The 27,699-nt window shown below is 56.4% G+C and overlaps 2 protein-coding genes across 2 annotated transcripts in view; one reads left to right on the forward strand and one right to left on the reverse strand.

The window, feature by feature from the left end:
• Positions 1-195: 195 nt before the first annotated feature.
• On the forward strand, positions 196-17,346 carry VOLCADRAFT_92264 (uncharacterized protein; the record flags this gene model as incomplete). Its single annotated transcript, XM_002951634.1, has 26 exons — positions 196-268; positions 899-943; positions 1,309-1,454; positions 1,975-3,048; positions 3,509-3,620; positions 3,999-4,090; positions 4,592-4,733; positions 5,934-6,154; positions 6,335-6,485; positions 7,017-7,063; positions 7,357-7,473; positions 8,529-8,774; positions 9,372-9,446; positions 9,861-10,020; positions 10,256-10,314; positions 11,068-11,105; positions 11,869-11,944; positions 12,356-12,388; positions 13,377-13,433; positions 13,605-13,747; positions 14,180-14,304; positions 14,627-14,871; positions 15,306-15,483; positions 16,002-16,152; positions 16,522-16,811; positions 16,982-17,346. 26 exons carry the CDS (start codon positions 196-198, stop codon positions 17,344-17,346), a joined length of 4,461 nt encoding a protein of 1,486 aa, XP_002951680.1.
• A 3,551-nt stretch (positions 17,347-20,897) lies between these two features.
• VOLCADRAFT_92265 (uncharacterized protein) overlaps positions 20,898-27,699 on the reverse strand; it is a gene marked incomplete at both ends in the record, with an annotated part of 13,342 nt that continues 6,540 nt past the window's right edge. The window contains 10 exons of the mRNA XM_002951728.1: positions 20,898-21,482; positions 22,136-22,220; positions 24,301-24,608; positions 24,811-24,945; positions 25,295-25,729; positions 25,841-26,434; positions 26,475-26,503; positions 26,554-26,565; positions 27,203-27,341; positions 27,533-27,681. Coding sequence (XP_002951774.1) covers positions 20,898-21,482; positions 22,136-22,220; positions 24,301-24,608; positions 24,811-24,945; positions 25,295-25,729; positions 25,841-26,434; positions 26,475-26,503; positions 26,554-26,565; positions 27,203-27,341; positions 27,533-27,681 — 2,471 coding nt within the window. The remainder of the gene's footprint in view (positions 21,483-22,135; positions 22,221-24,300; positions 24,609-24,810; positions 24,946-25,294; positions 25,730-25,840; positions 26,435-26,474; positions 26,504-26,553; positions 26,566-27,202; positions 27,342-27,532; positions 27,682-27,699) is intronic.

The following is a 27,699-nucleotide window of genomic DNA, read 5'->3' on the forward strand; positions in this document are numbered from 1 at the left end:
CGTGTTGCTCCTCTCCTCCTGCCGCCGATTGCCCGCTGTTTACTACCTGGCCGCTTACGAATTGTGCGACGCATGAATCTAGACATGCTACCCACGCACCCACAACTACCCCAACCAACTGTGCATGCACGAATGCGTGCGTTGCTGCCGGGCACCTCGCTAGCACAGCCCCCTCGACACACATGTCCACCAAACATGGCAATGCATGAATCCTGCTCGGGGAGTATTGTCCTGGCTGTGAGTCGCGGCCACGTATCCTCGCGGGCTGGTGCGTGTGTTAGCCGTGGCTAACTGCGAGCCAGCAGGACCGCTGTCGTATGTATCATAGCTAATAGTAGTTAGCTAGTACGAATGGCTGCATGGTAAGCAAAGCATGCATGTATCGCCTAAGCTGCAGTGAATACGGGCCGCACACGTGGCTTAGAAGAGTCTCCTCGCTTTCCGATGGCCATGCGCAGGCCTGCAACAGTCTATGGCGAATTCTACGATAGCAGCAGCAGCAGCAGCAAAAGTGCGAGCAGTGGCGACATCAGTGATTATAGCTACGTATACATTAGCAGCAGTAGTAGTGGCGACGACTACTACAGTGGCGGTGGCAGCAGCGGCAGTAGCAGCAGCGGCAGTGGCAGTAGCAGCAGCAGCAGCAGCGGCAGTAGCAGCAGCAGCAGCGGAAGCAGCAGTAGCAGTGACTGGAGCGCCAAAAGCAGTAGCAGCGGCGGCTATAGTTACAGCAACAGAATCTTCAGCAGCAAGACCCTTGGCAGCAGCAGCAGCAGCAGCAGTAGCAGTAGCTCCAGCAGCTCCGAATCCTCTTCTGGCGGAGGGGAAATAAACCCTAATGCAGTCGCTGCTCTCATCCCGGCAGCAACCACCTCACCATCATCCGCTTCCGATGCAGACGGAACGCTCCAGGGCCCACAGTTGTTCCTCCTGAAATATCCCGGTGGGTGGGTGGGAAGCTAAAAACTAGCTGGCCGATACGTGAATGAACCCCCTCACCTTTTCTCCTGTACACCGAATGCCTGCCACTATCATTACATCCCATACGCACTTGCTGTGCACCACTGCCTGTGGCCAAGCAAAAACCATATCTGCAGGCAGGTGATGTTGAGAGAGACGACCCTATCTACCCCGCACCTATCCCGATTTCCGATTTCATCGACTACCGCCACCTACGCAAGTTTGCACTCGCACGATGGGTGTTGGCGCGGCATGCTGCATGCACTGTGCCCAGCCGTTATCATATCCAGCAGCCCACATCCACACCCACATCCACAGCAGTCACTCGTCCTTTATTTGCTGCTGCAGGTGCCGCCGCTGTGGGCGCTGCTATTCTGTCTGAACTGGAGTCTGATGACGGCCGGGTGGTGTCGTACATCCCGGATTCCATTCTCCTGGTGTTTGCCACCCTCAGTCAGGTGGTGAAGGTGGCTAGTCGGCACGGGGCACTAATGGTGCGTGTGTGTGGCCATGCATATAATATGTATGTATGTATGTATGTATTTGTATACCCACGTGTTACATGGAAGCCTCACTTAGACCAAACGCATACGCATAGACGGACAGGTAGATGGAGGGATGAGATAATGCAGAAGAAAAGCAAGGCTGAAGCTCCAACTGCATGCCCTCGAAAGAGAGCCGGGCTACGCAGTGACGTGCTATTGTAATGCCACGGCTATCCCCTGCAATCATGATGTGATGGTGGCTGTTTATATTCACAGTCGTGTCGGCCTAGGGAAATAATGCCCTCGGATAATGAGGGGCCCAGGCGCCTACGTGTGCGTATGTATGTATGTATGTATGTATGTATGTAGCCTGTGATATGATAGGTAATGGCGTAGTAAGGGTAATTTCGAGCCAAGTTAGGCAACTCCCCACATTGGGGATGGATGCAGATGTGGGAGCAGGAGTGTGCTAGATATGGCACACCCCAACAGGTACCCATTCACATAGCCCACATGTGTCGCTGCACAGGCGCCGTACGAGTACGATAGCAAGCTATCTCCGGAGACCCTCCAAGTGGTCCAAGCTGCCAGCCCTGCCCGCCGCCGTAGCCGCCGCCGTCGACAACTGCTGCTAACGAAAACCAGCAACGTCAACAGCAACGGCGGCTTCCCCGCCAAAAATGACAAATCAAGGTTACATGTAAAAAGCACCCGCCATCCAAATCGTCATAAATACCGACACCAACATCGCGGCAAGTCCCGCCGCGACCCCCAAGTCCCCCCAAGAGGTTCCAGTTCCAGTGGGCCCGATCCGTTGGACTACCAACAGGGTTTCGACGACGGGCCGACCGCCGTGGCGAATGCGGCTGCCGTGTCGGATGGCGAGAGTGCGCTCCGAAACCTCAAGACATGGAGCTGGCGGCCCACCGGAGGACACCATGGCCGCACCCGCAACCACAATCCTTCCTCAGGGAACACAGCTGCCATGATTAGCTCTCGGGGTACTGCAGCTGATGCGAATGAGGGCAAGGATGCGGAGGGGGCTGCTGCCGGAGACAGTTCCCGTAGCGGCACAAGCACGGGACTGCGCCGGTGGTTTGCAGAAGAGGCTGTCGTGATTGTCAGCATGGGTGGAAGCGAGCCAGAAGGGGAGGGCGGCAATGACGACAGCGTTCCTACGGACACCGCCGCCGCTGCAGTAGCGGCAGTTCACCCGCGGCGTACAACGTCGCTGCTACAGCCTCCGACGGGTCCTAGCGACACAGCCGCTTCCACTTCCGCGGCCGCTGGCGATGCTTCCATAAAATCGGACGGCGACGATCCAGAGTTGTCAATCACTGCAGGGAAGGAGCGACGACTGGCGGACAAAGCTACGGGAGATACAGATGCGGATGAAGGTACTGATCTTTATGGGATTGAGGTTCATTTGGTGCCAGGACTGCCGTACGAGATCCACGAGGGCGCGCTTCGTCAATGGCCTGACGCGCTGGCCCAGGTGCTCGGTTTCGCTTCCAATTCTTCCGAGCCCTGCCGGCCTAAGGCTGATGGTGATGCGCTCAACGGCACACATGCCGTGTGGCTTCTCATCTTCTTGTGTGCCGAGGTGGGCGCCTGAGTGCTGCTGGGTAGCTACTTGGGAAGCTAAAGCGGGAAGGGAATCGGGAATCGGGGGCAGGATGGGGAATCTTTGTTTGAAGGTGGGCGGGGCCGCAATAATTAATGTGTCACACGAAGCGGGAGATTGAGGGCGCCAATTTTTGCCATTTTGTGTTTGTTTAGGCGTCTCTCCCTGGGAATTATTTATTTCTTAGCAAGGTTGTGCACAGAGGTCCATCTCAAAAACAGTCTATTGTCGTGAGAGCGCGACGGTGCCGAGGCTACGTCGCGCCCTCAGTATGTATTGCAACTGACCTTGCAACAGGCACGACGCACTCTCGGCAAAAGCGCGGTTGGCGTTGGCATGGGGCTGGCTAAGTACCTGCGGTTCTGCCAGTGGTGCCGAATAAAAGGTAATAATCCCCATGTCCCTTTTCTATTCCCCCGATGCCATGTATCCTGAACAGGACATGCAAGACGGCGTCGAGTGGCTCTCCAGGCTGCCCATCGTCACGTGGCTAGCCCCGGCGCTGCACATGACCGTACACAATGACGGGGGGGGATGGACAATACAGACAGGTTAGTTGCGCTGCGCCACCTACCACCGTTCAACTGCTACATCAGCCTGTGGTGGTGGTGGTGGTGGCCAACACACAGAAAATTGCGTTGTTAGCGCTTTGGGGCGGAGCTCCATGAGCTCCCTTGGGCGGCTCTCACCACATGTATAATACACATATGCATGTGCATGTGCATATATATATATATGACTATATATGACTATATATATATATACTATATATATACTATAGTCTATAGACTATAGTATATATATAGTATATATATATATATATATGACAGTAGTGCGAGCCGACCAATTCCCGTACATCAACCACATCACCACATGATTCACGTCACATGCATTCTCGTCACACTCACCACGTTGCGCCGCACCCGCAGGGAACCTGACCGGGGAGCGTTTCAATGACCCCACTGCCTTGCTGCGGCCCTTCTGGGCGGCTGGAATTCGCGGTGAAGGCATGCTTGTCGGGGTAGGTGCACCTGGCTGCGAGTATGAGTATGCATATGCATATGGATATGCATATGCCGCAATGTGGCGGAAAGGGCATTGCATGCAATTGCACGCCTGGCTCGAGCATGTGTAAAACTACAGTGGTACCCGAGTGTGGGTGGACGAGGAACCCTTTTTCCTTTCCACCCTTGTCGCCGTATGTACCGGATGCATTTCAACCGGATGTCGGAGCGGCCAACACCCACCGACTGCGAGCTACGAAACCACGCAACCCACGCAAGTTACAATCTAACCATCCTAACCTCCGCTTCGAAAATGAAACCTTGGCACCTTTGGGAAGGGCTCACCTTTGGTCACTTTGCCGCTAAAGCGAATCACGACAAGAACTCTTTGGTTGTCCCCCAAGGGAAAACTCTTGGGGATGATTTCCCCTTGGTCATCAATTCACCGTCAGAGGCGATTTTGATATGAATTCACCGTCACATATGTGTGTATGTGCTGTGTACGACACGTACTGCAGATGGGGGACACTGGGGTGGACTTAACGCACTGCTCCTTTCTGGACGAGCGGTACGACATCGGCACACTGAAAGGCTTGCTGACCGGGACGCCCCTCAGCTGGACCCTTGATCACCGGAAAATCCTGCAGTACATCGCAACCAGTGAGCGTTTTGAGTCACAAGGGTTTGTTAACCGAATAACTTTTAAACATGACGTACATTCTGTTCCGAACATATACATGGCTTAGCACGCCATGCTTGATGAACTGATGAGCCAACAACGCTGTATACACACCTAAGGTGGGCTCTAGAGTCCGCTCCAACGTATCTATCGCACTCTGCGGCGCTGGTCGAACTCCCCCATAATGATTTAGTGCTCCGTATGCCTCAAACAACCTCACGCACCCCCAACCATGTAACACACACACACGTGTGCCTCATACATACAAGGGTTCTTTCATGACGGTCCTTGTCTACCTGGACGCAGCGCACACCAGATAGCCGTGCATGTCCGCATGTCTTCCGGACGTACATATCTTCCCCGTGTGTGTATGTGTGTGTATGTGTGTGTATGTGTGTGTATGTGTGTGTATGTGTGTGTATGTGTGTGTATGTGTGTGTATGTGTGTATGTGTGTATGTGTGTATGTGTGTATGTGTGTATGTGTGTATGTGTGTATGTGTGTATGTGTGTATGTGTGTATGTGTGTATGTGTGTATGTGTGTATGTGTGTATGTGTGTATGTGTGTATGTGTGTATGTGTGTATGTGTGTATGTGTGTATGTGTGTATGTGTGTATGTGTGTATGTGTATGTGTGTATGTGTATGTGTGTATGTGTGTATGTGTGTATGTGTGTATGTGTGTATGTGTGTGTGTATGTGTGTATGTGTGTATGTGTGTATGTGTGTATGTGTGTGTATGTGTGTGTATGTGTGTATGTGTGTATGTGTGTATGTGTGTATGTGTGTATGTGTGTATGTGTGTATGTGTGTATGTGTGTGTATGTGTGTGTATGTGTGTGTATGTGTGTATGTGTGTATGTGTGTATGTGTGTATGTATGTATGTGTGTATGTGTGTGTATGTGTGTATGTGTGTATGTATGTATGTGTGTATGTGTGTGTATGTGTGTGTTTTACACCTTACCCTCCGAAGCTGTAACGGCCAGCCTAGGGATTTCCGAAATGGAATAAAACGCGTGGATTGAAAAACGGGATTAAGAAATTGTCATCCTATCACTCATCACGAGGAAAGGAAAGGAAAGGAAAGAAATGTCGCATTGACAGACAGACGCATTTCACCAGTAGCGGTGCTGACCGCTGAGGTGGTTCTTTGGGTACACGATATGTTGCGATTTCCGCAGACACAAGTGATGACTTTGGGGACAATGCGGGAGGCCATGGTTCGCACGTCGCCGGCAGCATTGCGGGATCCTTCCTCGCGGGAGGCAGCAACTCGACTTTCGATAGCAAAGCGCCGGCCACCGGCTCTGCGCCGCTGGCGCGCCTCAGCATCATAGACCTCGCCCCGCAGGACACGGCCGTCCTGAACGTCCCCGTCCCCATCGACACCAACTACCTTCCGGTGTGTGGTTGAGAGGGCGGGTACTTTATATGTGCATGGCCTGGATGCTGGATTTCATACGGGAATGTGAGGGCCTCGTTGGATAACAAAGGGAAAGTCCGTCGGTAAAACCGCGTCCCCACTGAGTTGCGCTGTCCTGTTGCACGTGCGTATGTATGTCTGTGCATGCGTCTCCTGCAGCTGCACTACCGGGTCGGCGTCAAGATTTCGTCCGACAGCTGGGGCGCGGTCGGGGCAGATGCCGTGGTGTACGACAGCGCTGCCCAAGGCTTCGACGCGTTCGCGTGGAGGAACCCCGACTTCATCAGCCTGGTGGCTGCGGGCAACAGTGGTGCGTGGATTCGTGGGTTCGTGGATTCCTGAGAGAAGATTGATTTTGATTTACCCTTTGAATTAAAAGAGGGTCTGCCACCACGGAGTCATGCACGGAGTCATGCACAGCCGGTGTGTGTTGCGGATACGTAGCTGTTTTACCACCGCAAAGCCGCAGCATGCCGCTACTTTGCTACGAGCGACTCCATCACCCGACCGGAGCGAGGGCACTTTACCTTTTCGACACTGCTGTCCCGTCTTGCTGTTGTGGACGAGCATAGGGCAGCGGACCGTTAGTTTTACTACACTAACAACCTAACTGTTTAGGCAAAAAGCCCTGATGCATCACGGACTATGATGGCGTGATGGAAAGCCCCTCCTCGGTCCGACAGTCCTAAGGAATTGCGTTGTTTGCTCCTTCCGTCGTGTGCGTTACGAATATGCAGGAGGGAAAGCGCGAAACAGGATGCACACACAGGGCCCTCATTCGCGCACAACACTCTTGTTTTTCTTTTTGAAATAATAAAAACATCACCCTACAATCCCCCAGGGTACAGCGGGCGCATGGCGACAGTCTGCACACCCGCAACGGCGAAGGTACGGCGAAGATTTGCTGATGGCAGTCTATCTGCTGTACATATACTGACATACGCGCCTTTAAGGATGGGACGTCGACGACAAGCAATGTCGTACAAAATCTTTAGCCACATCACACACAGACGGGGCGTTGGTTTTGCTCCGTCCACAACAGGTGGCTCATTACAACTAATTACTGTACAGAGGGCTCATCTCATTGATTGTTCAGATGTTCTGTTCGTATGCTGCTGATCCTTTCCCGCTACTCCGTGATCTTTTCCATCCTCATAAGCTGCTTCCCAACCGATAACCAGAACGTCATCGCTGTGGGCGCAACCGTCAACCACCCCAAAGACGTCGCAAGCATGGGGGACCAGTACGCCTTCATGTTCCAATACCGTGACGCCAACGGCAGCATCCAATCGCAAGCGGTACGGCACGTGCACTTACGTACGGCAGCATACATAAGCAGCTTTCTAGCCCCCATGCAGCGAGCATGTTGAGGCACTAAGATGCGCAACCTAACGGAAAGCTGTTCGCACAGTGCCCCCGGGTGTACAGAGTGACACAAAAACCGCGCCTTCCTTTCCTGCTTCCCTTGCTTTTTATCGCGCCTTCCTTTCCTGCTTCCCTTGCCGTCGGAGAAAAGTTTATCAAAAACACGTTCTCTCATGTCCGTTGGGCCATCCGGCACTGCCGGCCTGTGCTGCAGCCCCATTCAGTACCCTGACCGGCCTAGCTTGAAGAGGAAATGTTTCAATTGTTGCATTTGAATTTGAATTACCTGATGTATGCACCCGAGCTTGCGCACCAAGTGCCCTACGTCATGACGTGCCACCGTACGGCACCACTGATGCCGTACACATTTTGGGTGACAGGTTTCTCCACGCGCCGGGTCTGGCGTCCAGGCGTGGTACAAACTGCTCAATGGCAAGGTAGTCCTGTACGGGTAGGGATGCCGTACACGGTGGTGTATGGTTCTGTGTGTTCATCGCGCCTCACTATCAGCTTCTTGCTTCTTTGCACTTGGTCTTGTGGTCCTCATGCAAATTGCATCTCTGTGTGTGTGCCTACCTGTTACATGGTTGGGGGTGCATGAACCCATACCTGTAGAACTACCCATACGAGCTGGTATCCTTGTTGCCTGTTGGAAAATTCCACTTCACTTGTTGTATCACAAATTTGTTTAATGGAGTCCGAGGAGAGGGCGGGTGAAGGCCATTTCGAAATAGTAAATGAGAGGAAGCCGGCGTGCCTACCTTTCCCCATGCCCGTCGAAGCATGTGTTGCTAAGTATTTTGGCTAACTTCAATAATAGCTGTTACCAGCCGTTTTATTAAGTCCAACAAAGAGTTCATCTACAAATTGCCAAAAACAGATAAAATGAAAAAGCTAATTATTAAAATACCCTTTGCCTCTATAATTTTTGCGGCTGTTAACTAACTTCACTCTTGGGTTGGTTCTTGCGGTGTGCCACGGCTTGCAGGCTCTGCCTGTTGTTTTGGCCGAGCCGAGGGGTGCCTGCAATCTGTCCAGTGGGAATAATATCAGCCAGTTCGTCTTGATGGTGGACCTCGGGGACTCGGATTGCTCGTACGGGCTGCGTGCAACCAACGTAAAACTGTCAGGCGCAGCTGCGGTCGTCTTCATCCGGCCGGACGGTAAATTCGCAACGGAGGACCTGGCCGGCTTCGTTGCGCCGCGACTGATGAACTACACCATCATCACGAAGGTGCGTCGACGCGCGTGTGCATGTATACTGCTTAAAAAATATTTTGCCAACTTTTTTGAAAAAGAAGGGTGTAAAACAGACGGAGGAAGGTCGCGAAATTTTGTATCAGCTCCATCCCGAAGAGTTTTCTTGCATCACGATTTTATTGCAGACCCGCATGCCGTATCATGGTACGACACTTAGCATCAGGACGTCTCGTACACCTCCCTTGTGCATTTGTTTGTGTCCCTTAATATTAACGACCGTGTTTGACCGTACCACACGAAGCCTTTCTGTAACTGTTGTGTCATTCCGTTACCGTTATTCCGTTACTGCTTTGTCGTTAGCTTGGTACTTCCCTCCTTACACCATCTCAACAGTCACGAACCGTGTTTCTCAACAAGTCCCGCTCTAACAGCCCCAAAACACAATTTCCATTTTAGCAGTTGCAAAGCATTCCTACATTGCTACTGCATTTCCACGCTACAGCAAGCGTCTCTGCTCCAAAGCTTGCGGGAAGCAAAACAAACATGCAGGTGATGAAAAAATCACGTCATCGTGCTGCGTCCTACACGTGCTTCTGCGCTGCCGTACCTGCCGTACCTGTCGTACCTGTAGGCGCAAGGGCAGTGGATCATAGACATCATGACCAACAGCTCCAACTCCCAGTTCAACCTGGCTTTCCTGTACTACGTGAGTGCGTGCAGCTTTTCATGTCGCTGTGCTTGTCGGTGATTATGTTAGTAAAACTACGCCAACATGTTAGAACTTCTTACAAGTTACTTTACTTGTCACAAGTTGTAACCTGTCATATCACACGACCTTTTCAGGTTAGGGACGGAACGGTGAATACAGATTCCATGATGTGCCCAGGATACTACATCTCTGTAACTTGTCACTACAACAGATAGATCTCGTGGTTTCTATATACGGACAGCAAGCGAGAGAGGAGCCAGGGAGACATGCAAATACACAATTATATTCATCAATCAACCGCATCGCCGCCAACACGCTCCGTCGCTTATCTTTTCCATAGGCGTACCCTACCGTACCCTAGACGCTTGCGCGTACCGCCCTGCTGCCCCCTGTGTGTTGCTTCATTCGCAGCCCCTTGTGAAGATGGGGATCGACACGGTGGCCAGCTTCTCGAGCTATGGGCCTCTGCAAGACGGCCGCATCAAGCCCGACATCGTGGCGCCCGGGGCACCCGTGCGGTCGGCCTTCGCGGCAGCTGCCTCGTCCTCAGGAAGCAACAACAACGTTACCCGTAAGCACTACTACGGAAAGGAACTCTATAACAACGAACACGAACAAGAAGGCAGCAGCTGCATCCATGTAAAACTTATTTGACTCGTTTAGCCCGCCAGCTGCCGCGGCCGCCCCATCTTGGCTTTGCTTTTGATGTGTTGTATGGGCGCACGGCTTCATCTCCCTGCATAATCTGTTACTGAAAACGTTTTCTCCTTTGCCGTACATCCGTACGTGTGTGTGCACACCCGCAGGGCAGACGTGTTCGGGGGCTATGCAGTACTTGTCCGGAACGTCCATGGCGACACCGCTGGTGGGCCCGGCATCAGATATCTGGGGGAGATGCAGCACATGCTGTGCGGTGGTTGTGGTGGTGGATAAGAAGAGTTGTTGGTGATGATGGATGGGTGGATGGGTGGATGGGTGGATGGGTGGATGGGTGGATGGGTGGATGGGTGGATAGATAGATACAGCTGGATGGCCGTCGATTCCATATCGCACAGGTCCGCCCGAACATCTTATTGAACCCCGCTGCTGGGGCCTTTCTTAGAGCTATCTAGACAGCGGCCCTTCAACGAAAGGGGGTTGCCAGGCAGCAAGCCGGGCCCATACATCCAGCCATGCATACATGCGCACGTTCCGTACTCGGACGGATGGTTACCGACCTGCACACCAAGAAAAGATCGACCTACAAGGGAGTCCCAAATGACCCAAATGACTCAAATGGATGCACGTGTACGTACTAAGCAAGGGATTTGGATAGCTCGGTTAGCCCGAATTGGGTTTGACGCGAACCGAAAAATATAAAACAACAATAGTTTTCTTGTGCGTTTTTAGATATGTATGTATGTATGTATGTATTGGGGACCGCCTTCGGCTGGCTCTTTGGTATGGGCCCCTCACGGCTCGTATGGGCCCCTAGGCTACTACACCTTTGGGGGGTAACGCAACCCCAGGAGGTGTATAACACACACATGCACACGCACACGCACACACACACACACACACACACACTAAGGACGGTTTTGCCTGGTTCCCCCATGGTGTGTTTGCAATTCCACTACAGGCCTCCGGGCATATAGCCCTGATGCGCCAATACTTCAGGTAAGCTCGCCTGAATGACACGAACGAGACCATCTGATGGGACGACTGCGGCGATGTGCCCGTGTCCCCTGCGCACGTCGGGGGGGGGGGGGGGGTGGCCTTGTTAGGGTGGCCTTGTTAGGGTGGCCTTGTTAGGGTGGTCTTGTTATGGCTCCCTAAGGAACGTGCGCAGGTCACCTTGTGGTCACATGGGTTGGGGCCGCACGCAGAACGTTGGTGTGGTGTTCCTGATGACTTATTAGAGCGGTAGCTACGCACGCAGCCGCCATCCGGTGTGATGCGTTGGAATACCAAAATCCAAAAATTGGGGAAAGGACTGCAGCCAGTAGCATGCGTGCGTATGTGTGTATGTGTGTGTGTGTGTTACATGGGGGTCGTGGGGGTGCGTACCCCCTACCTACAAACCGTCCAATACGCGCTGAGGGGTCAGGGGCAGCTGGATCGCCTAATCAAGCACCATCCGACTTCGCATGTAGATAGAGGCGGAGAGAGAAAGAGAGAGGCGCGTTGCGCGCGGAGCATGTTTACGGTAGGCATGTCCACCATGACGGGTAGGAAAACACCTGGGGGGGGTAAACCGATCCCCCGCGCCCCACATGACGGCCGTGTCTGGTGAGCTGTGTGCCGCAGGTACTTGGCTAGGTTGCGATTCGCACATGTTGTATCAGGCCGCATGTAGACGCGTACTTCCTAATCTCTAAGTGGCCTCCTGGGGGCCCGCTTCCGTCTGCCTTTCCGGGCGGTTCTGCGCGTCTGCCGCCAGGGATGGGTTTTATCCGCAAGGAGACAAGACCTCTGTGGAATCCACCGCCTTCGAGCCGTCGGGCATGCTCCTCAAGGTCAGTCTTAAAGTGTCCTGCAGATGATTATGTACGAAAGTTACATATTTGTCGAAGTCAGCGAGCAGTGATCAAGGTAGTAGGAATACAGGAGGCGGCAGCAGCAGCAGCAGCGGCAGGCGAAAACAGGTCAAAACCAATAAAACCGGTGCCTGCACGGCCGGTCGGTAACCATGATTAGCCGTGCCTCAGGTGTTATCCAAGATCTCAGCTGAAGCCCGCTGGCTGCTGCTGGTAATGTAGCTCGGAAACCATCCGGCGGTGCGGTCACTGTCACTTTCGTGAATGCCGCCAGCAGCGATCTCTTAGGTATCTGGCTCTTGCTGGTCGAGCCTGCAAATCATGCATGCTTTCATGCAGTTCATAATACGGCTCATTTCCTTTTCATTCTTCTGCCGCGTGTCGCCCCAGGCCGCGGCCATCGTCGGGGCCACATCGCTCCAGGTGCGCGTGATCGGGGCCCTGTACATGTGTGTGTGTGCGTGTGTATGTATGTGTGTAAAGGCGGCTCGCACAGTTCCTTTGGCCGAAAGGACCGGAGCCGTAGCCATGCACGCGGTCCACGTGAAACACAACTCCAGGTGCACACGCCGCACACACCCGCGCACACCGCACATGCATACACTAGGCAGGCGGCTGGCAGAAGTTAAGGCCTGACTTCTGCTCCCAGTCGATCCAGTCGACCCGGGTTCAAATCCGCCTGCCAGCTCCTCGGGTGATTGAGGAGTGATGAAATGGGAGGTGGCCCCCCATCATATGGACGGTGTAGGACGTGATAATATCAACTTGCGAGCTGACCAGGAACTAAGTTGATGCGCCGTTGATCCGCTAGATTTGGTTTGATGCTGGTGGTGAGTTGCCGAACCCAACGAATACATTCTGAAGTCGGATGGGGTGACGGATTAGGGTGCCCCTCTAGCAGGGGAGAGCAGGGACTGCCCCGGGAAAGGGGGCCGCTGGCGAAGTTAACCACCCTGTAACAACATACATACACGTTTGCTGGGTCGCCCCATCAAGTGCTACTACCAAAGAAGCCGACTCTCCATAACGTATGCGTGTATGCATGCCCGCATCTGAAGGTTTTCGCATGGCTCGTATCCCGTGCAACTTACCCTACAACTACACAACGGCAGGCCATATATGGCCACATATCGCACGTAAATCTACGTACTGCTGCCGCCTAGATGTGTCGGCAGCTACCGTCAGACGCCTTGTGTCTAGGTGCGCAGCTACCAAGCTCTCGGAACTCCAGCCAGTTTCACTCATCTCTGTAGCATTAGCAACGGCCGGCGACGACCTACCTGCTCTGCATCCCTGGCCCTGACTGACTTCCGCCGCTCCTAAGCCGCTTGGGGACGTCATCTATGATATGTTCACCCGTATATGCTCCACCGCTCCCCTCCCACCACTCCCACACCCTTCTCCCCCTCAGGGCGGCATGGCAGCGCAGTCGGGAGGCAGCATGGGAGCAGCACCGGACGGGTATCAGGTGGGGCGAGGCATACATGTGCGTTTTCCATGTTATCTGTCTGTCTGTCTGTCTGTCGTGGAGCGGATGCCATTTGAGGTATGTGTTGGCGTGTATGGGTGCGAGGCTTCCCCAACCCCGTATGCTTGCGTTACGTTCTGCTGGCTGCCTCTGCTCCGCTCTTGCATGCAGGGCTGGGGCCGGATGAACCTGGCAGGAGCCCTTCCACTGCCGGGGCTCAGCAGCCAGGACTTTCGCACGCAAGTGGCTGACCTGGGGACCGTTGAGGACGGCGAGGCTGTACACCTGGCCGGGATCCGGGCCACAGGGACCGGGTACGTTTGCCAGTATTCGGGGTTTTAGGGGCTTAGGGGTTTATATACAGGGGGCCCGTTACAGAGCAAAATCGACCCCAGCTCCCGACTCCCTTAACACACGCCAGGCTGCGACCAGCGTACTTACGTCATCACCACCACCACCACTATCGTCATCACCACCACCACCACCACTACCATCATCACTGCCATCATCACCACCACCATCATTAAGGAAAGCAGAAGGTTAACCGACCACATGTGAACGATGGCAAATACCAAAGGATGTCGGCGGAGCAGCAGCAGCAGCACCAGCAGCACCAGCAGCACCAGCAGAGGGAGCTACTACGCGTTGTTCCGGGCACAACACAGTTATGTGCATCCGAATTCGAAAGTTGTGTGTGCTTGCAACAGTACTGTGCACGGTACCCCTTCGCCTGCCCTCGTTCACAGCCCGATCCAGGCAGCCCTGGTGTGGCACGACTTCCCTGGAGCGTTGCAAGCCACGACGGCCCTGGTTAACGACCTGGACCTCAAGTTCTCGGTTAACGGCGGCACGCTGACAAACACACGCGAAGGTGAGAAAGAGGTACACACAGCACACAGGTCAAAACTGCCCTACTGGTAGTATGTGGGTATGTGGGTATGTGGGTATGTGGGTATGTGGGTATGTGGGTATGTGGGTATGTGGGTATGTGGGTATGTGGGTATGTGGGTATGTGGGCAGTAATCCGCTCCCGGAGTTCCACACCCGGCAGCAGCAACCCCATACAGGCCTCTCTTCGCCCACCTTTCAAAAGAAGCCTCCAAACAGGCGGACCCCACCTTACCTCGACTGCGATGACTCTCCCGTCCCGTCCGCGCACCGCCGCAAACCCCCACGGACCCCACCCCCACCAGACCACGTCAACAACGTGGAGAGAGCGGAGCTCCGGAACCTAAAACCCGGTGACAACATCACCTTCGTCGTACAGGGCGCTAGGATCGTGCATCGGCTGCTATCGTCCCCTGGCGGCGGCGGAGGGGGAGGGGGAGGAGGGGACAGCCATCTACCCCAGCGCTGGGCTCTGGCGGTGGTGGGCAACTTTCGCGGCGTTCTACAAACGCAGCTCAATCCGGTGTACAGGCGCCCGCAGAGGCTGCCGGTACGTACGTACGTGGTGATGCAGTGCGTGGTGTTGCCGCACGCGGTCAACGTTTTCATTGCCCATACTCGGTCGTACTTTTTCACCGTACATGCTAGCGGCTTTCATCTATGTAAAATTATAGAGAGAGAGAGAGCTAGAGGTACAAAACTCGAAAGCAACTTGGACTAAATGAATTTTGTTGTTTACAGTTGAATCCCGTAAAAAGGGTGACGAGCACAGTTTTACGTGCATAAGTAGGATGTCAGGATGTGTGCATGTGTGCGTGTATGAGATCAAAAGCTGCAACTGTCCAACCACTAAATGTGTGCCGGCGGGGGGGAGGAGAGACGACAGTCCCGGAAGTTCAACCTGAATCGTTGGCGGGGGGGGAAGAAATGCATGGGTCGCGGGTGATGGCCACGATGGCAACTACCGTGTCCCTGTTCGTGCAGGTGTTCGCTTTGGAGGGTGCGGCGGCGGCGGCGGGGTCCACCGCCATGTTGCTGGTGTCCTGCCTGGCGGGCGGGGGTTGTCTCGCGCTGCAGGGAACGCAGGTCGCCGTCGTTGTCGTCACCGCGGCTACTGAGCCAAGCCCCGCTGCCTACACCTTTGAGTTCGTGGAGGAGAAAGGTAGGGGCGGCGATCGGCCCGAGCAACTCGCTAGCGCCCTTCCAGGGCAATAACTGGGTGCACTTCAGTGCCAGGCCAGGCGAAGGCGTCCAAGCTTGGATGGTTTCGTTATTTTCTCAAAGAACAGGAAGAAGAGGAAGCAGAGGGGAAAACACATTAATTAAATCTGGATGGTCGTGCGATTGCATTGATGATGCAGCGAAAGCCAGCGCTTTCTCGTACTCGGAAGAAGCTTACGACCTGACCAAGACTAACCGATACCGTTGGCGGTTGTATACCTGAGAAAAACACTCTCGCAACCTAGACAAGGCTTGGACCGGACTCTCAATCCACTGATCCCCAGCCGCAGCGACTTTCCCCCTTAAACGCTGAGTCCATGAAGTCTGGTGCTATTAAAAGGCGGGAATACTTGGGAAGCGACGCGAAGGTTAATGGATAGCAAGGGGACACACATGTACACTCACTCCACGGTTGGGTACTGCCGTACTGCCGTATTGCCGTACTGGATGCGGTCGCAGATAACGCAACGGGAGGATTTTTCTACGTTATCCGGGACGGAGTCGGCAACTGCATCACCGCCACACGGGAGTCGGCCGTCCTCGTCCTCCCCTGCAATGGCGACAGCGACGAACAGCGACTGGCGGTCTTCGGAAATCCGTACCTTGACCAGTGCGTGTTGTCCTGCATGTTCGGTAACAATAACATTAGCATCAATCTTAGCTCAGTTTTGGATTTGGATCTTAGTTACCGTACCTTCTAATACACCTGACTGTCGTGCGTACCTACACCTCCCCAGATTATTGCCTTGTCGTTTTGCCTCCCGCCGCTCGTCCCTAAGCTTGCTTCCCAGGCTTTTTGCACAGATGTTTGTAAACGGTCTAAATGAGTAGCTATGGGAGGGAGGCGATGCATGATGGGTCGTTGCATGCATTACCTGGGAGTCCTGAAGCAGCTCTGTTGGCGAGTAACGAAATGTAAGGCGCGATCAACAACTTACTCCATGTTCTGCGCCACCTTCTGCGTGTGTGTCCTTCACAGGCCGCCGCTGACACACCAACTGGTTCCGAAACCATTCCTGGGAGAAAGCAACGGCGACCGGCTATGTCTCAGTCAGCAACAGGAATCGACACTACTTGGAAATTCCAGCAGCAGCTCCTCCATCATTGGGCTCGCGCGCTGTGACTACGACGACCCAAGCCAGGCCTTTTTCATTATAAAAGGGGCAGACGCGCACACCATTAACGCGCCGCATCCCGCGGCGCCATCGCCACCCCCACCGCCGCCGCCGCCACCCTCACCCTCACCCTCACCCTCGATCTCACAGCCCCGTGCGCCGACGCCTTCCTCCCCAGAAGTTACTACCCTGCTACCGCCCCCTGGTAGACCTCCACAACGGCCACAAGGACCGCTACCGCCCAAGCTACCCAGCCCGCTGCCGCTGCCGCTGCCACTGTCACTGCCGCCTCCACATCCACCCCCCTCAAACGCTCCGGGACAGCCGATCCCGTCAGGACCACCACCAGCACCACCAACACCACCAACGCCACCAACGCCACCAACACCACCAACGTCACTAACGTCACCAACGTCACCAACGTCACCATCGTCACCATCGTCACCAACGTCACCATCGTCATTTCCCCAGCCAGCATCACCCTTTCCATCTTTCCCACTACCACCACCACAGCCTCCGCTGCCATCACCACCACCACCACCACCACAGCCTCAAACACCCCAACCACCGCCGCAGCCTTCGCGGCCATCACCACCGCCAGTAAATCCACCCAAGCCGCAGGCACCGCAGCCACCATCTCCATGGCCACCGCCCTCGCCATTGCCACCAACTTTGCCCACCCCACCTAGCCACCAGCCCAAACCGATCTTCCCAACAAGCCCACTACTAATAACGCAACCAGGTCCTCCTCATCAATTGCCCAGCCCCAGTGGTGGCGCCCTGATGGGCCCGCCTCAACTGCCTGGGCCCCTAACTCCGCCTAGGAGCCCTGAAGAACAACACAACGATTTGAAACCGCCCAGCTGGGGGCCATCACATCCCCAAGGAATGCCCAGCAGCCCCTCCCCTACCACGTTACAACCATCAGTCCCGGATTCAAGCCCTCCACAACCAGCATCGCAACTACAACCCCTGAGCCCACCAACACCCATCACACCAAACCCCCAGCCGGGACGCAACTCACCCCCAACAACGTCACCCCCAATGAGCCCTGAGCCTCAGGGCGAGTCACAGCCTCCCGAGCCGAGCTCGAACCCGCGACCTCCACTCCTGCCCCAACCACGAGGGGTAATGCCACCGTCAGCACCTCCTCTTACTGTTGCTGCGACACCTTCAGGACATTCAGGTGACAGCAGTGGTAATAACAGTAGCAGTAGCAGTAGCGTTTCACAGCCGCCAGCACCGCCTCTACAGTCGGCCAACAGCAGCCCTGCAGCCGCCACCTCCCCAACAGGAGCCACGGGTACACCAAGCTCGCCTGGTCCCAGGACTTCAGACTCTAGCAACGGCAGTAGCAGCAACAGCACTCCAAGCGGCATCGTGAATTCTACACAGCCCGTTTCCGTAACGACTTCAGTGGGCTCCGAAACCAGCACCGACAGTAGAAGCGGCAGTGGTAGCGGCAACAACAGTCATGTGAGCGGCATGCAACAGCAGCAGCCGCAGCCGGTACCATCGATCCTGTGGCAGGATCAATTCAGGGTTCCGGCAGTAGCCGCAGCAGCATCGTCGTCATCCTCAGTGGGCCGCATTGAGAAGCCTGTGGCCATGGCTGGCATCGTGTTGGGCGGCGTGGCGGCTGCAGCAGCCGTCTTTGCCGTCGTGTCGGTGACCAGGTGGTGGACCCAGAGACGTACTCGCTACCTGCAAGTGACTCCCGCATGAATAGCTACCCCCGGTGAACAATTACGTGCGTACGTATCTATCTATCTACTCTCGGGGAAAGGGCTCCGATATTATTGAGCGCCAAATAATTGTTTACTTTGTGTTTGAATGTGTGTGTGTGTGTGTGTTTGAATGTGTGTGTGTGTGTGTGTGTGCGTGTGCTGAGGTGAAGGTGAAGGTGAGAGGGAGAGAGGGGAAGAGAGAGAGGGATAGAGAGAAAGCTGTTGAGAGAGATAGCAGAAGGGGGCAGAGAGAGGGAGAGAGAGGGAGAGAGAGGGAGAGAGAGGGAGAGCCTCCGTAATATTGGTGTTGCGCATAGGCGCATCACAAGATCGGCAGGGAATTTGCATGTACAGTTGCCATGCCATGTCATGGGCGGCCCTAACACGCTGACAGTTCCGTTCTGTTCCGTATTCTCTAGCACTGTGTACGGGCTGCGGAGCTTCAATAAAACAGAGACTTCGCTCCTTCGTGGTGCGATTGCGCACCTATCTCCAAGCATTGAGCTGCTGCTGCTGCTACCCAGCAGATGGGTAGCAGCTGCAGGCGGATGGTATGCAGGGCTGGGTGAGACAGACACTAGTTGTCGGGCAAGCTTACGAGTACCTCTTCTGTACGGTACCATTCTCGATTCACGAATGAGGGACAAGGGAGACAAAGCAATATACCAAAAACTGAATTGGCCGCGGTAAGGACCGCTGGGTACTGCCATGTAGGCCTTTACATGCATGTGGGGGCCTTTCCGTACTACTGCCGTACACCGTACATAGAACCTTGCTGTCCGTTCTAGCTGATGGTGGAGGCCGGGAGGGTTCCTTACACACCAATAATAGTTACATCCGGCGCGTGTCTTAGGGTTTTACAGTGCGGTGCAGGAGCTGGGCTTCATTACCTCGAGAAATTTAAAAAATGCTTGACGCGATGGGAAAGTCGGACGCCGATGCGGATGGTGGTGTAGACGAGAATGAACATTGAGCATATGTAGCATTTTACTGGCGTTTGGTATGTTTGTTTGTGTAGAGTATCCTGGAGGGCACATCATCATCATGGGAATTGCACCCGCCGATCGGTGTACTTTTCTGAAGTCGTGATATATAACATTATGTATGCTAGCAGGGTAATGTACATAATAGCAGTAGTATACAGGCAAAGGCGCATGCTGGGAGGAAAATAGTGTGTGTTAGAAGCGTGTTAAGCAGATAGAAGTGCGGGTTGAACCTGGCAGGGCGGGTACTTAACAAACGAAATAATGAAGAATTTTGAAGTTTCGAGGAGGTGATATTTGTCGGGGAGTGCGTGCTTACAGCGTGCGCAAGAAAGTGCTTACGGTGTATATACATACAGACATATTGGTGTGAAACAGGAAAATGGCCAAGCTGCAGGAATTATTGTTAGTGACGATGGTGGAGCAGACAGACCCAGTCAGATGCGGTCTTTACTGGAGAAGTCTATATATACCGTGAATGGTGCATGCATAAGTGCATGTGTGTATGTATGTTTGTACGTACGTATGTATGTATGTGAGAGGTGTAAGAGACAGAAGCACGAGACGTGTTGCTTGGACATGGGAATTCCCCCGGCTCGTATTATTGCCGTACACGGCCGAACAGCAAGCATATTGCCACGACACACATGGCCATGTAAAAACACGCGCATAGCGTCACAAGTAATTGTACGTCATAAATCGGCTCATAATTGTACGGTTATGCTATCTGACCTCTTTGCATATGTGTCGCATGCATCACCCCGACCACACACAGCCCTATCGGGCAGGTTCCATAAACTGCCGGTTCGGCATAGTTTGGAGCAAGCTTCGGTTCGTTCAGGCGCCTGGTATTTTTTTCAGAGCAAAATCAATAATCAAGACAGCCAGAGCCAGCACCCAGCCACCACCCTCCCGCCCTCGCCAGCATGCAGGCCCTTGATGGCCGTAGCCGGGATCACCGTGTGCGGCCCCGCCGCCGTCCCAGATTGGAGTGCTGGATAGCCCAGCATTCGTATTAATAGTTATTTTTTCCATAACGACGCCCGCCGCCATAGCTTGCCTCTCCGTCGCGCACCAAGCCGTCTGTCCCACACGCAATTGTGCTCCCCGCTAGGCTGGCGGGAGCCTTCATCGTAGTACGACATATGATAATAACAATAATAATATACCAATAATAATGATGATAGCGAGTTATGGTAATGGTCATGGTAATGGTAGAGCAGTCAGGAAGGGAAAAAACCAACATGACGCGACCCCTAACAACCTCGTACGCCACCACCAACTGCGCACACAAATACCCCTCCGCTCCGTTCACGCTGTTCGGGCTTTTTCATTTATTATCAACTCCCTTCTTTCTCCCCCCCCAGGCAGCCGGCGTCCAATAGACAAAAATTATTATCTTGTATTGTGATATTATGCATTATGCATCCGCCAATAGTCAAATAATAAATATATTCCCATCAGCCCCACTTGCATGTTTTCCCAAATATAGAGTATAAAGTGACGGTTCCCCAGCAGGTACAACGATCCCTACATCCCCGGCGCCCACGTCCGCACGACCCCACGCTCATCTCCACGAAGCAGCACGCCTCGCGCTGCATCCCACGCCGCCACACGCGCCAAGGAGCCCGTCTCGCTCCAATCCAGAAGCGGCGAATACCCTAGTGACCCGCGGGTCAGGGCCCAAAGACCCGCTGAGCCATCTGCAGCAGAAGTAACCAGGGACAACCTGTCGTAATAATCTCCTCGGGAGGTCGCCTGTTCGAACCCGCCACCCGACACCGCAGTCGCCGACGACAGCCGCTCGGCTGGAGCAGCAGGAGTCCCGGGGGCTCCGGTAACCGAAGCGGCAGGAGGATGCGTGGAGGTGAAGCCGGCGGTGCCTAGCAGAGGCGACCGTGCTGGTGTTGGTGTTGGTGCTGATGCCGCCGCCAGCAATGTGACCGCCCCCCGGTGGCGGCTCGGCAACAGCTGCAGGCAGCGACCATCCGCCGTCCAGGCGCCGATGCTGCCGTCCAGAGCCCCCGAGTAGATGACGGCGCCGCCAGTGACGTCCTCAACACCGCCACTAACACCGCCAGCAGCAGCAGCGTTGACGGCTGTGGGGTTGAAGCTCTACACGCAAGTTTAGGCGAGGCAGCGGCACCAGGGGTTAGATCTTTTGTTGGGCAGCACGCAGGCATCCAATCCTTGGTTTGGAAATGCGGCATCCCCCCCCCCGGGTGCCCACCACCGCAGCGGCCACTGGAGCGGCCGTTGGTAGGTCCTAGATAGGCGGATCCGTTCAGTGAGGGAGGAATCCAGTGTTTGCCGTACAGTACGGCATACACTCACAGCGTCTACAAGAACATGTTAAAGCGCTGCGCCAGCATATCTCGAGAGGCCTTTTTAGCGACTTCCAGCTCCTTCTCCTCCTCTCCTCCTACTACTACTAGTAATACTACTGCTATATGGTCGCTTCATTTTTTTCAAGTCAACAAGTACGATGCACCACCTGCAGTGGAGGCAGTGCGGGGCAGTACCCCGGACGGCGCCGCGACCCCCCCCCCACTGGTGACCTTTCCTTAGCCCACACACGTCCCTCATCTCGTTCCCGCTGCTGCTGAGGGCTCCTGACACAACCCGCGTCGGTTTGTACGACGGGTGCAGCTCCCTGTAGTTGAGGGAGACACAGCCTCATCATACGGCACACGTCATCGGCCAATCATGCCGTACTGTACTTCGAGTCGCGCCACAGGCCCGGCGCCCCAGACTAAAGTTACACGTACCTTATGATGGTGATGCACGTGCAGTGCAGTGACGGCGGCGCCGTGCCCCGTCAGGACTGCCGTCGGTGTACGGCAGTGGCGGACGCTGCGCCATGGACACGACGACGTTGAGCAACAGCAGCAGCAGGAGGATGAGGACGAGGACGGGGCAGCAGAGCAGCAGGCTGAGAAACAGGAGGGGGGTACGGCACCCTTCGCAAACCCGCCGGCGGCGGTCCCTCGGCCGCCGGCTCTCTCAGCGCCGCCGCCGCCGCCGTTGCTGCTGCTGCCGCCGTCGCCGCCGCCGCCGCCGCTGCTCCCAATACCGCCGCCACTGCCGCTGCCGCCGCCTCGGCAACCCTCCGAATGTACAGGTGAACCCCCTCCACCGCCGCCGCCTCGACCTCCGCTTGTAGAAATTGGACCTGCCGAGATGCTATTAGTCGTATTTGTGGTGGTTGTGGTGGTTGTGGTCAACCATGTGGAACCCAAGCGGCGGCTCCGACCTCCCCCCAAACCGAATCCTGGGGAACAGAGTCGGCCGCCGTCGCCACCACCGCCGTCAGCATCATCATCATCATCATCATCATCATCATCATCAACCTCACAATCGTCATCGCCGCAATCATCGTCGTCATCGTCGTCAACGTAAACCACGTCAGTCGCGAGTGAGCTCGCGGCGCAGGGCACGACGGCGCATCCGCCGCCGCCGCCGCTACGGCTTGCTGCCGCATCCAGCGTTGGCGCCGCCGCCAGCTGTGGACTCCAAATCCGTACGGTCCAGTCGGTGCCCCCAGTAACCAGGTACGGCGGCGGTGACGGTGACGTCCACGGGTCACCCGCGGGGGGAGGAGGGGGATTCGCTGGGGTAGCCGACGCGGCGTGGGTACGTGTGGCGGAGGAAGTCCCGTCCCGCTCCCCGCCGGCAGTTCCTTCGTCGCTGACATCATCGCCATCCGCAGCTGGAGATCCGGCGTCAGCGGCGGCGGCGGCGGAACTGACGACGGCGGCGGCGGCGGAAGAGGATGCAGCGGCGGCGGCGGCGGCGGCGGCGGAGGTGGAATTGCAAGGTGGCAGTAGCCCCAGGGAGGTGACCCAGCCGTTGTGACCGCCGTACACAACCACCGGGGAGGTGGGCTGCACACGGCTCCAGGGGCATAGCCAAACAGATACGGACAGGAAACAGAAACAACAGAAAGATAGGTGTACGACATTGCCTGAAATTAGCTCAGCTGCAGCATTGCTGCGATAACCGACAGGCAGACAGACAGATAGCCGACAACTCGCACGACAACATCAAAATCTCAGAACTCACATTAGCCACCAGGCATAGCTGCGATAACCAAAAATGACCAGCAAACCAGGTGGCGTACGTCCATGCGTTTGTATGCATGTATGTATGTATGTGTATGCATGTATGTAAGTACTGTACCCATGCGCGATACCTTACACTGATAACTAACGGCAACTGACAGCAAGGGAACACCACAGCTGGCACAGCTGGCACGTCCGCGTACGTGACGTAAGCAGCGGCCGTACTGCCGTACAATAAAAACACATCTTCCTACCTTTCTCAAGTCCCACTCCACCGCCGTCCCGTCCCTCCCGCCGGTGTAGAGTCGCAGCCGAATGCTATCCAGAAGTAAAGCAGACACCCCCCCTTGACGGGTGGCAAGGGAAAACACGGGAGCGCAGCGGCCGCCGCCGCCGCCGCCGCTAGAGCCGCCGCCGCTATTTTCGCTGCGGGCCAGCCTTGCGTCCCACAGCCTTGCCCATGACGCCGCACATCCGCTGGCGAGGATGTTGGCTGTGGGACTGAGTACCAAAGCGGTGATGCGGCTGCGGGTGGCTGTTATTGTTGTTGTTGTCGGGTAGTGTAAGGGGGAAGGAGGAGGGGGAAAGGGGAAAGGGACATGGAGAAGAAGGAACTGGTTTGGGGGTGTGTACGACGCGTACGACGTGTACGTAATGGAGGAAGAGGCAGAAAAGTCCAAGGACGGGGACAACAGCGGAGTATGTGTGTGTGCGTATGTGTGTAAGTGTGCATATTCTACCGGAGTTATTAGCAAAGGCCGCCCCGTTCCGAAACCAACTGATGCAAGATTTCCCATCACGTCGACTGCAAACCCCCTCCTCCCCCTCCTCTTCAGTCTTTCGCGCCGCCGTCCCCGCCCCCACACGCACACCTCCCCCTTCCGGACTCCCCCCCCCACATACCCGGCCGCAACTCCCGAACGATGCGACCCGCGCCAACATCAACCAAGCCGAGAACTCGGGAACGCGGCCCGCAGCCGAGGCCGTCACCACCAGTTGCAGCGGCAGTAGCAGCACTCGAGGCGCCCCATGGCGGCGGCGGCAGCGGCGGCAGCGGCGGCAGCGGCGCCACCGACATAGCTGCGGTACAGCCATCCGGCGTAATGTCTAGTCTGTCCGCATAAGCCCCATCTAAATGGCACAGGGGCATCTTGGCGCTGACCTGGAGACCCGTGCCGTACTGCGATGTCGTATCGGGCAGCAGTTTAGCAGGTCGTACGGTGTTCAGCATTACACACATTGGACTTCATAATGAACACACACGCACACACACGGCTATTCCCCACCTCTTTCCCACAAAGACAGACAGACAGATAGACAGACAGACATACACCTATTTCCCCCACACCAATCCTTCCTCTCATCCCCCCCCAGCCACACACCTGCTGGTACGTCAGCACGAAGCAGGACCGCTCCAGGGGGCCCGCCAACACCACCCCGGAGGCGGCCGCCAGCGCCACAATGGGGCCGCCGCTGCCCACCGCCAGTGCGCATGTGGCGGCGGCGGCGGGGCCCTCCTGCGCATAGTCGTACAACAGCATGTGTACGGCAACGTGAACGCGGGTGGTTAGGGCAACGATGCATCCAAAACAGCACGAAACATGGATGATGGATAATTCCGTCTCAATCTATGGGGTTAAATTGTACTTCGTTTGGTACTAAGTTAAATCGTATTTAGATATGTACGACTGACGTAGCAGGCATAAGATACGGCACCCCGAGTCGTACTACGCAGCCCCGATAGAAAACACAGCCTCATGTACTTTTCCGCTTCACCACAACAGCCACAATTCATCCATCCATCCGGACAGACAGACAGACACACAAACACACACGTGCCAAACCTGAGCAGCGGCCGCAACTCACCCCCCCGGTGATTCCTCCCGGGGCTGAAGCCATCCGGCGCCTGTCGTACGGCAGCCCTGTCCTGTGACTCTCTGTGTCGTATCTCCGCTGCTGCTGCTGCTGTGGCGGCGGCGGTGCCTGCTGCTGCTGCTGCTGCTGCCTAGGCCCCGACGGCCCCAATGATCTTCCCTGGGGCTTGCCGCCCAGACTGGTAAACGAAGGCCTACTCGGCGACGCCGCCGCCGCGGCAGCGGCAGCCGCGAGCTGCCGCTCGTACTTGGCGCTGTAGGCCCTACTCGCGCCGCCGCCAGTGGTGCTCCGGAGCCTGCTGCCGCCGCCCCCGCCAACGTACCCGCCACCGCCGCCGGCGGCGACGTTGGCGTTGGGGCTCAGCGGTCCCGGGGAAGTCCCGCTGGCTGGTCGCCGCTTCGCCGAGGGGCTGGCGCTGGAGAATGCCTTGACGCCGGCGACGGAGCTGAAGGGCGCTCGGACGGGCGACGCCGCCACCGCCGCCGCCGCTGCTGGTAACGCCGCCGCCGCCGCCGCCGTCAAGGATGCTGTCCTCACCATGGAGAGTGGGGAGGTGATTCCGGCCAACCCCTCAAACGTGCCGTCTCCAGTACATGCCGCTGCCGCCACCGCGGCTGCTGCTACTGCGGCTGCGAACGGAGGCGTCAATGGAGGAGCTGGCCTACCGACCCGCGGGTCGGCTCCGCCTACGCCACCCATACCTCCACGGCCACCACGCTGCGCGTCAGACAGGCTCCGCGACGGCGAAAGCCCTCCAAGAGCCTCACAGTACGGCTGCTGCTGTAGCGGCGACGGCGGCGGCGGCGACGACTCAAGTAGACCCCCTCGCCGCCGCCGCCGCGGCTGTAGCTGCCCCACAGTCAACCCGTCTTGGCGCCGCTGCGGCGTTGCCACTGTCACCGTCGCCGCCATCGCCGGCGACATGGGCGGCGGCGGCACAATAGCGGCCCAGTCTGCTGCCGCCGACAGCGACCGCGACAACGGCTCGTACGGCGCCGCGGGCAGCGCTGGTCGGTACCCTCCGGCGACGGGCCAATGGTGCTGACGGCTGTACGGCACCGCCATCGCCGCTGCCGTACCTAGCGGCCGGTAATCCCAAGGGCCCGCTGAAAGCGGCTGCACACGGCTCCGCTGATGACGTGGCGGGAAGACGTCATCGCGGGGTGCGCACCGCAGTACGGCCCTCACGTTCAACATGATCTGGGTGTGGAGGTGTTGGTGTTCTTGGTGTTGGAGGTGAGAGGGCGCACCCGGATGGTCGTCTGCAGAGGCGGCGGGGAGCCCGAGGAGGCGGGAAGTAGGGCCCCACCGTAGCGGAGGTAGAGGCAGCGAAGGAGGTGGAGGCGGCGGCAGGGCCAGCTTTGGCTGTACGGAGGCTGACCCTTGGATGCCGTACGCGCGTACGGCGGCTAGCCGAGGTAAGGTGTGTATGTATGTATGTATATGTGTGCGCACCCTGACTGACTGCGTTCAAGGCATATATCCACCGGGGGCCCAGACCGCCCAACTCCCCCCCAATGGGTGTGCAGTGATGTGCTGGGGCCCTCCACCCCCCGCCGCCGTACCCATCCTGATGCTGGTACTGCTGCTGGTACTGCTGGTACTGCTACTGCTGCTGCTGCTCCGCGCCTTCAACAGTTTCCCCCCCTGTCTGGAGACATACCTACACACCCGAACCCCTAGTGTTCCCACTCCCTTCCTTCTCGCTTCCCCCCCACGAGGGCCCCGGCTGCCCTCTTCCCCTGGCCGAGTAGTGGCGGGGACCTTGGCCAGCCGCGATGACAACCCCCTGTAACATGTACCTGCAACCGTAACAGCTCAGATAACCAACAACCGTCAACGGCACGCCGGTCAGCCCCTGTCCCATTTGACAGTTTGCTTCTCTCTGTAAAGCCTCACCTTCCCGTGAGGCCATGCCTGTCAGCTGTCGTACACCCGACGCGGTCACTAACCCAGACAGAAGCTCCCATGCGGCCTCCTCCGCCACCCCCAAGTACGACAGCCAGGTCGCCAGCGAGCTAAGGATGCGTTGGACGCCCTGCACGAGGGGGCCCGGGCCCCCGGTAAACAAACGGGGGAAAGTAGCGACAGGAGGACCTTCTTCCAGGGTACGGAAATGCCGTACATCTTAACTTTCTCTTCACTGCAAACATATCCCCCATCACGCCCCTCCATCTGCCATTCCGCTTTCCCCCCGGGTCCCCATATCAGTCTCGTCCCGCCACGTACCTTGAGGAAAACTCGTTGCCGCCGGAGCGACTCACGAGACATGGGATGTGCCGTACAGCTGCCGCCGCCGCCGCCGCCGCCGCTGGCATGGCCCCCGGTGATCTCCGCTCCGACAGGAACCCCACTCGGCGCCGCCTCGTGAACAGCTCCTCCATTGGCGGCGGCAG

Source organism: Volvox carteri, assembly GCF_000143455.1.
Source record: "Volvox carteri f. nagariensis unplaced genomic scaffold VOLCAscaffold_25, whole genome shotgun sequence".
NCBI classification, from domain to species: domain Eukaryota; kingdom Viridiplantae; phylum Chlorophyta; class Chlorophyceae; order Chlamydomonadales; family Volvocaceae; genus Volvox; species Volvox carteri.